We start from the raw sequence: 12,004 nt of genomic DNA on the forward strand, positions 1-12,004 counted from the left end.
ACACAACCAACCAACCAACCAACCAACCAACCAGCCAGCCAGCCAGCCAGCCAGCCAGCCAGCCAGCCAGCCAGCCAGCCAGCCAGGTCCTCCACACAGGAGTCAGAGAGGAACCACAGCCAAAGAAGAGGGGCAGCCTTTATAGCTGGGACCAACCCAGCAGGCTCAGGTGGGGCTCGTTAGCTGCCGATCAACATCCTGCAAGACAACCTGAGAGGAAACAGACACAGACCCCTGGTGGAAGGGAGGGGTCGTCACAAGACCTACTCGGCTTTACAGCAGTGGTGTTCCCTAATTTGATATTCTTCTGTCTCGATCAGGAGAGCAAGGTCTCAACTGCCTAAATCCGCCTCCACCCCTGTTAAAAGTTAACAAATCGCCCTACTGACCACTAGCCCCGCCCACCAAATCTCTTCTTCTCTCTATCATCTCACCATCTCACCATCAAGCTTACCCTTGGCTGCCCAGGCTCGCAGGGGGCTGTTGTCATCGATGAGGTGGTAGAAGGTGAGGGGCAGGATGAGGAAGGGGCTGTCGCTGGACATGTCCACTTGGAACGGCACATTCCTCTGGTCCAGACGAACAGTCTCGCCTTCCTTGGTCAGAGACGTCTGGAGCAGTTTTCCGCTGACCTGAACAATGTGCACACAGTTTGACAAATTGCATATACACATCAAATCTACACATATTGTATTGTGACCTGTTCAACTTCTCTACAAACTAGTGGTGGACTTATCTGATAATCTACACTCTCTATCTCTAGGCCCACTTACCTGACAGCCGAGCAGGAGACTCTTGCGCATGTTGGCCACCCTGACCATCAGGCAGGGTCGTCCCTCGTGGGTCGACACCACAGCATGCTGGCTAAACTTCACCGTCTCACCTCGCTTCTTTGGCCGAGCAACCTGAGCGGAGAAATGAGTTCTGGTTTTAGTCTGGTAAACTTTGATAAGACTTGTGTAAGAGTCTTGCAATCAACATGGGGACAGATGAATGTACATTGCGAGAATGTGCATGCAGTTGTGCTTTAAAGTAGCAGAGCACACATCTGCTTTTACTTGAAAATGCTTACGATCTATAAATCTATGTGGATCTATGTATAAATAGGTTCTCTGTGTTCACTGTATCTCACTTTGTATGTTTCATGCATTGGCTACCTTGGCGAGGAAGGTACCAGTGATGAAGATCTCCAACAGCATGGTGATGACGAGCTGGACGATGAGGAGGATGATGGCAGCCGGACATTCCTCCCTGATGCAGCGGAAACCATAACCAATGGTTGTCTGGGTCTCCAGGGAGAAGAGGAAAGCCCCCGTCAGGGTCTGCATCTGCATCACACAGGGTGTGTGGTTTGATGGCGGGTCAAACTCTGGAGGTTGAAAAAGCTCATTCAAGTTATTCTAATGTCTTGTGTTATTGTACAGATAACAGTTTGTGTGTTAAAGAACAACTAAATATTTACAGGGCAGAAAATCTAAGTTGATATCCAGTTGATATGTAACATTACAGGACGTTCTATAATTCTAACTATCACATTCAGTTGAACGTTGGAGACATGAGCGCCTAAAGAGGAAGCGGGGGAGAGCATGTGTCTTATTGAAGATATGAATTGACTTCCTGCCACAACTAATGTTTCATTTTATCTGGCTGAGTTTAAGCTCGAGATGTTGTTCAGGTAATACAATGAACACCAACATCTGCCTGTATTTACACAGTGGTGTATAAAGTACCCAAAAGCCATACTTGAGTAAAAGTAAAGATACTTTACTGGAAAATGACTCCAGTAAAAGTGAAAGTCACCTATTAGAATACTACTTGAGTAAAAGTCTTAAAGTATCTGATATTTATTGTACTTAAGTATCAAAAGTAATTTTCTGATATTAAATGTACTTAAGTATTGAAAGTAAAAGTACAAGTAAATGCTGTTAATAAAAAAGCAAAGTGTCAGAATTATGAGAATTATGAAGTTTATTCTTTTAAGTGCTGTGGCACTGTAGGAAATTTGGGTTTAGAACTGTTTTAAGAAATTATAATAGAAGTGTTTAATGATTCATAAATAAGAAATCATAATTAGAAGTGTCTTGGAATACATAATTAGAAGATTCATAATTGTAGAAGTGTTTTAGGAATTGTAGTTTTAGAATTTGTAGTTAGGGTATCTTAGTAGCACCTTTATATTTGCTTGTGAAACTTGTGAAGGTTTTTGCCAAAAGTTGCAAATCCTTACCTTTATATATAATGTTTACCATAGAAGTGTTAAGCCATAAAAGACAGTCATTGAATGTTTTAAACTGTAAAGAATAGTATGTTGGGAGTAAGGGACAGATAGATTTCTAGACAGGCAATTACAGGTCATACCCGTGCGAGGGTCCTGCGAGGAGGAGGAGCCAACTGGATTTAGCCAATAGGAACTACGGACATTATGGGATGTTTTTTGAACTATGTAAGGCGGGGGATAAAGAAATTCCGGCCTCTTGCTCCTGTACCACTGGGTGGGTGGTAACGACTTTTGGGGTGAGCAGGTCATATTCGGTGTAACTGTAAATGATGTACTCCACTATGCAATTGTTTTAGCATGAGAGGTATTAAATGCTTTGTTTATAATTGAAACCGGTTCTCTTTGTGTAAGAGGCTGGATTACATGCGGTTTCCACACAGTCTAGAGGTTCCATGAACCTAACAGCACCATGACCAAGGACATGGAGCTGTGTTGAACATAATTGGGTTGGCTGTGATCCATCCAGGAGCAACAATGTTCAACATAATATATTGTACATAAGTATACTTTTGCATCTACTATGAACTTATCATCATAAATCTCCGAAAAGCAATATGACACTATGAAGGAGTTGTAACAGTGCGTTTATAAGTATGCTCATTCTGACTAGAGGATGTAGAGGCCAAATGCATAATATTGTGTTCAGCAAAAAATATCCACTTGATGCATCAGGTCAGAGTTTAGAGAAAGGACGCCTGCCTTGTAAACTCATATGGGCCTGATTTGAACACAATAGACAAAGGTTTTGCTCAAGATGAATCTGCAATTGGGCGACTGCTACCATCATAACAACTTTAGCTAGCCCCACTTGCTACACACTTGCATGCATCTCCAACTCCGACGCGGTTCAAATCGTAATGCTGCGCTCGCGGCTCCTGTCAATCCTATGGTGTGGTGGCTAGCTAACGTTAAGTTAGCTAACGTTAGCCAACTAGTGCTGCAATGATTATAGCTAACTGTCAACACTTCCTCAGCTCACTAACTCGCTAGCGATCTGTCTACTACACTAATTGTCTCATTTGATTTACGATAAGCTTTGAGAGCACTTGTTTGCAATTGCGCATTAACGTGATTAACCAATGATTTAACTGATTCACCAAACCTGCTGCTTGCAGTCTCTGTTCCACCACAGTCCCCCGACGTTGGTCTCATGATTCATTTTGTTTCTAAAGATAGATTTGATTTTGTAGCGAGTAACGAAGGTTTCAGGGGAAATGTATCGGAGTAAAAGTATCAGTTTTCTTTGCAAAATGTAGTGAAGTGAAAGTAAAAGTCAACAGAAATATAAATATTAAAGTAAAGTACAGATATCCAAAAAAACGACTTAAGTACAGTTTCTACTTCGTTACTATACACCACTAGTTCTGAACATGTCTAAAGCACCTTGTCAGGCTGCAGGGTGAAATACAAACTCAACTAGAAAACACAAACAATGTTATTTACAGGAACACTAGATGACGTAAATAATTCAATAACTCATTTACGTGTTTGGTGTAGAAACTGATATTTTTCTCCATTTCTGCATTTTTCAGTACAGAACATATAAGCAGCACTTGAACGTGATTGTTTCAATTAACACACTTCAGCTAAGCTGAAGAGTCAAATAAACAATGAATCAACATATAACTATGATGCTGTTTTACAATGCACAATGCAGTTTGTAAAACTCAACTGCACTTTGCACTTTTGAAATGTAGGAATTACAGTATTTGAGTAAACTACAAAGTACACAAAATGCTATCTTCACTGATTTGTTCCTGTCGTGCTGTAGCGTCACAGTCTGAATCTGTTGTGTCAGATTTGTAATGAAGCAGCTGTTTTGTTGTGTTTCAGGTTCAGAGGGTTCCTCTGCTGGTACATCTGTGTACCTGGTGAAGATGGTCGTGTTCTCTGTGGGTCTGATCATCATGGTGTCTGCCGTCATCACTGTTCACCTCATGGAGAAGTTCAAGAAGCACAAATAAACAAATAGTTCTCTGTCAGCCAATCATACGCTCTTATCCTTAAAGGTTCCCCTGTGGAGTCTGTGATCACTGCTGGCACTAGAGAGCAGTGTTATTTTTTGTGTCCCTATTTTGTTAGTGCGAGTCCTCAAGTACACATTCCTGCCACTGACCTCATGCTATACCACTGATCCACAGCTGGTGGCAGTAACACACCAGGAAAAGACAAAGAGGTAGAAGACTGAAAGCCAGCAAACATGGACGTAAACAATTTAGGATTTAAAGTATTTATAAAATCAGCTTTGCAAATGTTTCATGGTGAGAGAAATGTTCTCAAAACGTGGACTCAGTGATGCATTTTGATGAGAAAAACTTCATGTAAACATTGTTTCTTCACAAGAAAACTGCAGAGGTCACCTAAAGAACTAATGCTGATTGTTCTTGATTATCATTGATTATAACAAATATCACTGTTTACACTTTGTACATAAAATGATTGCACAGAGATGAACATGTAAACATGTTTTTGGAGGATTTTATCTTGAAAAACAAACAAAAAGTAACTTTCTATGTATGATCAAGACCAACAATATACAACGCATATATATATATAACGCATATTTGTCTGTTCATAAGTACAGTATGTTTAAATTTTTGTTTCAGCATGTTTTAATCTTTGGGTGAAGCAGTTTCTGCTACATGCACCATTATTGTAAACTTGTTAAAGCTTCATACTTATCTTGTATTTTTGTGATTAATGGACCCCTAAAGGTGACACTGACCCCCTCTGGTATATTGTGAGCTTTCAGCGAGGACTCAATCAGTGTTATTGTTATAGTAAACACACCTGACACACTGAATTCATGACAAAATATATTATAGAAAAATAAAGTATTTAATAACAATCAAGCTTTTTTTCTCTGTTCTTCATGTACAGCACAGCTAAAAACTTTGCAGAACAACATTTTCAAGTTTACAAGTTTTTGATTCCTTTTTATTTTTAAAAACAACACAATGAGATAACACAAGAGTCCTGCAGTATGTAGCTTCAAATCACACCAATCGTGTGAGGCCTTGAAAGTCCAAACTGTAAATCGTTGCTCGTTTATGAAATAATTACAGTTCTTCTGCGTTGAATTCTTACTGTGATGTTATGTAAACGTCTGGACAGGTGAGAAAGTGAGATGAAGGCTCAACCCCAGGTACCACAGCTGGGGCTTCCTGCAGGGACAACAACATCTTTCTCACTTTCCCACATTGATCTAAAATGTATTAAGATCTAATTACTAATACCTTGAATTGTGATGCTAGAAAAAGCAACTTCTGAACGTGCGCGATGCTTCGTAACATTTCCACATTGTTTTGCAGCAGAAAGGTTTGTGTATCGGAGAATCGTTCCATATCAGAGCAGGTGACATAAACTTAAACATCGAAAGCTTTGGCAGCACTTAAATACAACTAGAAACTTCAGTAATTGCAGTATGTGGAACACAATTCCTCGCTAATTGTTTCAGGACCTGGCAGGCTTCTCCACCTGAGCATACACGCTCTCTGGCAGAGTCGTGCCTCCAGTCTGAGTGGTTATCAGGGATCCAGTGTGAGGTCCCACCAAGCAGTAGGTGGAGGTCGAAGAAAGACCTGAAGCATCATCTGTTGGACTCTGTTCCAGAGGTTGGGCCTGGAAAATAAATCACATACATCTTTAGCAAACGCTGCCTGCCATTTTTACTTAATACTTTATTTTCAATGGTGCTATTTTTAACGTGGGAAGTAATCTCCCGACGGTTAACAGACGTTCATATAAATACAGAGTTCTGATTCTTTGTCTTCAAAAACGATGAGTCTGTTTTTCATAAGATTATAATGAGTTTGTATCTAAAATGCATGAAACTGCTACAAAACAAAGAGCTGAGTTCTAAGGAATCTCTTGGCCGAGAGAGCACATCACACTGCAGCTTAAACACAAGCACATAAACAAAGCTTTGACAACACATGAAGTACGTTAGAGAAAGACACTGCAAATTATAGTTTTTCTGCGTCTCTCGACTTGTTCTAAGACTGAAAATGAGGTTTGCAGAACAACTAACACGCGTGCAGACAATGAGAGCAGATCTCACCTGAGAGTCTTCTGCTCACATTGTTCATTGTGTAAGAAAATGCAGAAGTACAAAACCATCGGCTCAGCAGGAAGTCACATGTAGCTCTATAGGTTTACTGGTGTGTGGCAAATAAACGGAAGCAAAGGGAGGAGACAACACAGCTGTGATCATGTAGTAGATGTGATGCAAATACAAACCTGTGGCCTAATTTAAAAACTTTGTTGCAGTATTTTAGATACCAGTATGGGATTAGATATTTGTATGAAGAGTTTTGAGAAACCAACATCATTTGGAACGTATAATGCAAACAACACACACACACACAGCAGAAAGAAGCACAGTTTGAGTGGACTAATTGCCAGACGAGACCATGCAGGTTTGGATAGATGGATCGTGGTGCATCAGGTTCATCGGGTCCAAAACATTTGAGCACAAGCAAGCAGCACAACCAGTGATGTGTGCAGGTAGCAGGTAGCATGTAGGAGCAAGCAGCAGGACCAGGAGTCACAGGTAATATATAGTAAATAGATCACCTTGCATAATGTGATATTTAAATGCATAGTGATTGATGTGCAAAGCCAATAGAAGCAAGTGAGGCACCGTGTTTTGATTTTAAAAACATTTCTTAATTTTGCCTGTTTTGCCTGTGAATGATGTTTGGAAAAAAAAAAAAAAAAAAAAAAACTTACCTGAGGAACTTCATAAACCGTATTCTCGATGCTCTCTCTATTATCTACAGGTCAGTCATAGAAACAAAAAAAATTACATTACTTGAGCTGCACTACATTGAGTCCAGCTTGGTGTCTAAATGACTCCATCCTCAAGCAGCAGCACACGTTAAAGCCTCTGTGTGTGGGATTAGATATGTTGGGATGTTGGGGACTCCTAGAGGTTGTGTCAAAACAATGTGCTGCGGCAGAGAGCAAAGCATGCAGATACCTCTGGGACCTGACCTGGGATGCTGAGAATGAATGGGCTAAAGCATAAAGACCGCATCCATTTTTGAGGTCGTTTCCTTTTTCACATTTTGGTAATATATCACATGTGTATCTATCACAGAATAGTATTTCCTTTTCTGATGCAAGCATCCAAGGACAGACGATTGTAAAGCCCTCTGAGGCAAATTTGTGATATTGGACTATATAAATAAAAATGTATATATAAAAATATGTGTGTGTAAATATGTGTGTGTAAATATATATATATATATACATATATATACATATATATATACACACATATATATACATATATATATACATATATATATACACACATATATATACATATATATATACATATATACATATATATATATATATACATATATATATATACATATATATACATATATATATACATATATATATATATACACATATACATATACACATATATATATACACACGTATATACACATACGTATATACACATATACGTATATACACATATATATACACATATATATATATATATACACATGTATATACACATATATAAATATATATACACACATGTATATACACATATATATACATGTATATACACATACGTATATATACATGTATATACACATATATATACACATATACATATATATCCGTATATACACATATATACATATATATATACACGCGTATATACGTATATACACATGTATATATACATGTGTATATACGTATATACACATGTGTGTATATACGTATATACACATGTATATACACATATGTGTATATACGTATATACACATATGTGTATATACGTATATACACATATGTGTATATACGTATATACACATGTATATATACGTATATACATATATACACATATGTGTATATACGTATATACACATGTATATATACGTATATACATATATACACATATGTGTATATACGTATATACACATGTATATACACATACAGTATATATATATATATATATATATATATATATAGGGGCTTTAAGTTACACAGAAGTGTGGCACAACATTGCCATGGTAATAATGATCAGTGGTTGATTTCTTTACTGTATACTGTGTAATATGGCAGAAGATGAACTTTAAACATTTAATAAATGTAGAGTAAACAAATAGGATTTTGCAAATATTACTACTTGTAATTATATATTAAAATTGTTTCTTGGACTTACAGTTTCCTCTCTTTCGACGATAAAGAAACAGGACTAACACACCAACACTGATGACGAGAATGAGAATTGGTAACCAAATAGCAATCACAGGGACAGGGACATGGTCACGATCAGGGTAAGGGTCAGGAGCTGTAAAATAAAACAAAACAAAAAATCAGATGAGAAGAGTCGGCCTGATTTAAGTCATGCAGTTGAGTATGTGTCACTGTAGCATCACATGTTCCCAGCCCGTGCTCTGTACAGACTGCAGTTTTATTATATAAATGTCTCGGTAACCTGATCTGTAGTAAGAAATCACTTGATTTATTTAATTAAAACAGTCACAATTTAATTCTACCAACCTTCCAAAAGTCCCTGAATCAGCTCATTTAAATACCACCTGCTTCTTAGTTTTACAAGGTCAACCTGGTAACCTGGTTCAAAGTAAAAAATGGTAATCATTAAATATTAACAAAATTCGTACTGCAAAAGTTTTTCAGTGCTAAAATCCTACAGCTCCCATGAAAAAACAATACAAATACTAGTTCAACCGTATTTGTAACAAACCCAATGTGTTCACTTAGAAGTGTAAAAGATTTCTTTAAAACGTAAAACTGTGCATTATTATCAGGAAGTCTTCTTGTCTTTCAGTCTTACCAACATATTGGGGGCAAAAGTGTTCAGTCATGTTAAAGTCTTTGGTCCAGGTAACCTGGTTGCTATGGTTACAGATGATGGAGCTATTTAACAGGTAGACGTGGAGAGAAGCACCAGAGGTTGTGAGCTCTGATTGCTCTCCTCCCTCCTGACTGCAGGTTCTGTTGACACATCTAAAAGTGCTGCTGATGTGAGAGTGCTGTGTACTGCAGGTCACAGTGAGGTTACAGGAGTCTGAGCTTCTGGAGACCATTGAGTCCACTGAGTCCACTGTCAGTTCAACTGGAGACACTGGACCTGAGGGGGGAAAGTTTCTGTGAAGAAGTTATGAAACATGGCAGCAGAAACTCTCTATCAGTGTCTGACATGTGAACAAACTCACCTTGAACTGTGACCTTGTATTCAGCTAGTGGTTTGTCTCCTTGAAGCGTGAACACTTGTGCAGCATAAACTCCACTGTCTGCCTCTTGTAGATTCTTCAATTTCAAAGAGAATTTTTTCACAGGAAACTCAACCCTTCCAGTGAAATCAGGAAAGATTATTGGTTCTCCACCAGGTGGAAATCTTACTAAAATGGCTGTTTTGTTAAATTTCCACTCAACAAATGAAAACTTCTCAGGAACATCAGCATCAACATTCAGAATCTGATCATGTCCCTTCTGCACAAACACAGTAGTCACAGCACTGGGCCCTGTAAAAACAGTAGACACATAATACAATAAACATCACACTCAATATATGATTAATGGGTCAACACTGAATGTTACTCCATCTCTACTTCTTACACATTGAACCATCAGTTTAAACACCTTCAGCTTATCATTGATTGGAAGAGTTCTCTTAACATGTCTGACATCAGCTTTGTCTTGTGACACAGACTGCTTCAGGAAAGAAGAGTTGAACAGGTGAAACTAAGCCCACTGAGAGCAAGATGTCGCTCAAAGGTTTTACTTTTACATTAAAAAGTATTTCCATTCTATCTCTTATGAGAAACAGAGGACTTTATTTCACCTTGTTCTCTTTCCCCTCCCTCTTACCCAAACTATTGTTCCTCCAGCTTTAGACAGGCCATGAATGTATTTAGTAAATCAGACAGTGAGCAGTTATTTCCACAGACTTACTGAGGGAGTTACACTACGGGAGGAGTAGAGTTTCCGTATGTGTCTTGGAGAGACGGATGTATTTAATCCTTTTCAACATGCGGCTATAATGCGTCTCAAACCACCTTGAAGGCTTTCCTCTGTATCACAGACGTCTTCTATTGTAACGGTTATAATATGAATATAAATTCAAGCAGAAATGATAGAAAATGTCTAAATGAAAACTAAAAAAGACTTAAAGAAAGCATTCCTTCACCAAGGAAGCAAAATCCTCTAAATGTGTCACTTAAATAACACAAAATGTTTTAGAATGTTTACAGTCTGTGTCTGGATGCAGATCTTCATCAAAATATGGATAATATTGAATCATCTTGTTGACTAGCTGAGGGCAATAATATTTGAAAATTTGCATTCTTGTTCAAAACTCTGATACTGTTCACTGAGACAGTATCAGAGCTTTGACCGAGAATGAACTACACATCATCATACTGCTGTGTCTTCTTTAAACTGAAGATATATATATATATATATATATATATATATATAATAATATCCAGATTAACCAGAGAGAAACACACAGCTGTATTGTTTTGTGACGCCTGGGTAAGGGAAGTGGTATTAACTGACAGAACTGTGAATCTCAATGTATCTCAATAAAAGATTTTATTTACATCACTATTGAAATAATTAACAATAAACATATCGCTGAGAGTTGTAGACAGTTTCTCTAAGTTAGATAGTTCAAAAATAAGTCCGTAAAGTTTGTTATCTAACTTCTATTGGTGAAATAGGGCTACGGTACAAAAGCTTTGACTTTTAAAACAAATACAAAGACGATCAACAACCGAAAATACATATAAAATAAAGTTCTTACCTTGTGCTTCACATGAATTCAGCAGAGAAACAGCAAAGAGAAGTGCGACCAGAGGCCTCATTCTGCCAAATGTGCTGCATGAGGAAGTGGGAAGGAAACTTTTGAACCGCGCGCAGCAACATTTTAACTTCCGGACAATCAACTCTGACAAGTTCTAATGAAACAAGAGTTCCAAATAATCCCATTTCTTCAAAATAAATTATTTAAATTCTTCGAACAACACAAATAAACATCATGTATGTGTCCATATGGTTGCCACAGCTCTCATATTTTATCAATCTAACATCCGTCAGCTTCGACGTCTTCTCCGTCCTCCTCTACTGTACAAGTCAGGAAACAAAATACTGCCTTTAATAACTCAAAATCATCTTTATTAAACCAGAGATTTGTCTCATTTGATCTCTCCATCTGCACTTTAAACACTATTAACATTCCAGAGCTTGATGTTAATTCAGTAAAATGCTACAAATACATTTCCAACATATTTAAATCCATCATACTCGTCCTTGCTTCATCATTGTCACACATTTCCATCAGAATAAAATCAATATCAGAGACAAGATTACTTTCACATTCTCAGCACTCACCTCTGATTGTCCTTCTCATGTCCTCGACTGAAGAATAAAAGGGGCTTCGACAAAATATTCGTTGTAAGTTAAATGTTAGTAACTTGAAAATGATGTGGACGCACAGAAGGCTCCCACTTTACACAGAAAGGAGAGCTTCTACGAGTACAGTAACATGTGCAACACACAATAACATGATGGACATTTATATTAAGGTCGCAGCTGTTTGTGATTAAACATTTTCTAATTTTCTCGTTTGTTTAAAGCCACTGAGACAGAGAAACTGACAATCCAATTAGCTTTGTAGGAAGGAAGCATCTGTAAAGTATAGTATAGTACACGACTGCTTCAAATTCAATG

The 12,004-nt window shown here is 37.9% G+C and overlaps 2 protein-coding genes across 3 annotated transcripts; both read right to left on the reverse strand.

Annotated features, from left to right (window-relative positions):
• Positions 1-49: 49 nt before the first annotated feature.
• LOC142956902 (ATP-sensitive inward rectifier potassium channel 10-like) lies at positions 50-1,540 on the reverse strand. The gene is made up of 3 exons (XM_076098680.1): positions 1,158-1,540; positions 774-905; positions 50-632 (listed from the first exon to the last, which is right to left on the reverse strand). Exons 1-3 carry the CDS (start codon positions 1,332-1,334, stop codon positions 426-428), a joined length of 516 nt encoding a protein of 171 aa, XP_075954795.1. The 5' UTR covers positions 1,335-1,540; the 3' UTR covers positions 50-425.
• A 3,557-nt stretch (positions 1,541-5,097) lies between these two features.
• Positions 5,098-11,830, reverse strand: LOC142956899 (uncharacterized). 2 transcript variants are annotated; one of them, XM_076098674.1, is made up of 7 exons: positions 11,666-11,830; positions 11,079-11,152; positions 9,487-9,795; positions 9,105-9,401; positions 8,469-8,597; positions 7,010-7,053; positions 5,098-5,899 (listed from the first exon to the last, which is right to left on the reverse strand). In XM_076098674.1, exons 2-7 carry the CDS (start codon positions 11,137-11,139, stop codon positions 5,732-5,734), a joined length of 1,008 nt encoding a protein of 335 aa, XP_075954789.1. In that variant the 5' UTR covers positions 11,140-11,152; positions 11,666-11,830; the 3' UTR covers positions 5,098-5,731. The 2 variants fall into 2 exon arrangements, with proteins under 2 accessions (XP_075954789.1, XP_075954791.1); XM_076098676.1 differs by lacking the exon at positions 7,010-7,053 and having other exon boundaries at positions 5,728-5,899.
• Positions 11,831-12,004: the final 174 nt, after the last annotated feature.

This window comes from Anarhichas minor, unplaced genomic scaffold (assembly GCF_050575085.1).
Source record: "Anarhichas minor isolate MPS153535 unplaced genomic scaffold, ASM5057508v1 ptg000024l, whole genome shotgun sequence".
NCBI lineage: Eukaryota > Metazoa > Chordata > Actinopteri > Perciformes > Anarhichadidae > Anarhichas > Anarhichas minor.

Excerpts from the sequence above, each read along its gene's own strand:
- LOC142956899 (XM_076098674.1), bottom strand. The coding sequence starts at position 11,139 with ATGAGGCCTCTGGTCGCACTTCTCTTTGCTGTTTCTCTGCTGAATTCA. Across the intron at positions 8,598-9,104 it reads CTTTTGCCCCCAATATGTTG|CTCCTGACCCTTACCCTGAT; the intron begins GTAAGACTGAAA and ends TTTATTTTACAG. Across the intron at positions 7,054-8,468 it reads TCGTCGAAAGAGAGGAAACT|ATAATAGAGAGAGCATCGAG; the intron begins GTAAGTCCAAGA and ends ACTGACCTGTAG.
- LOC142956902 (XM_076098680.1), bottom strand. The coding sequence starts at position 1,334 with ATGCAGATGCAGACCCTGACGGGGGCTTTCCTCTTCTCCCTGGAGACC. Across the intron at positions 906-1,157 it reads CTGGTACCTTCCTCGCCAAG|GTTGCTCGGCCAAAGAAGCG; the intron begins GTAGCCAATGCA and ends TTCTCCGCTCAG. Across the intron at positions 633-773 it reads GTCTCCTGCTCGGCTGTCAG|GTCAGCGGAAAACTGCTCCA; the intron begins GTAAGTGGGCCT and ends CACATTGTTCAG.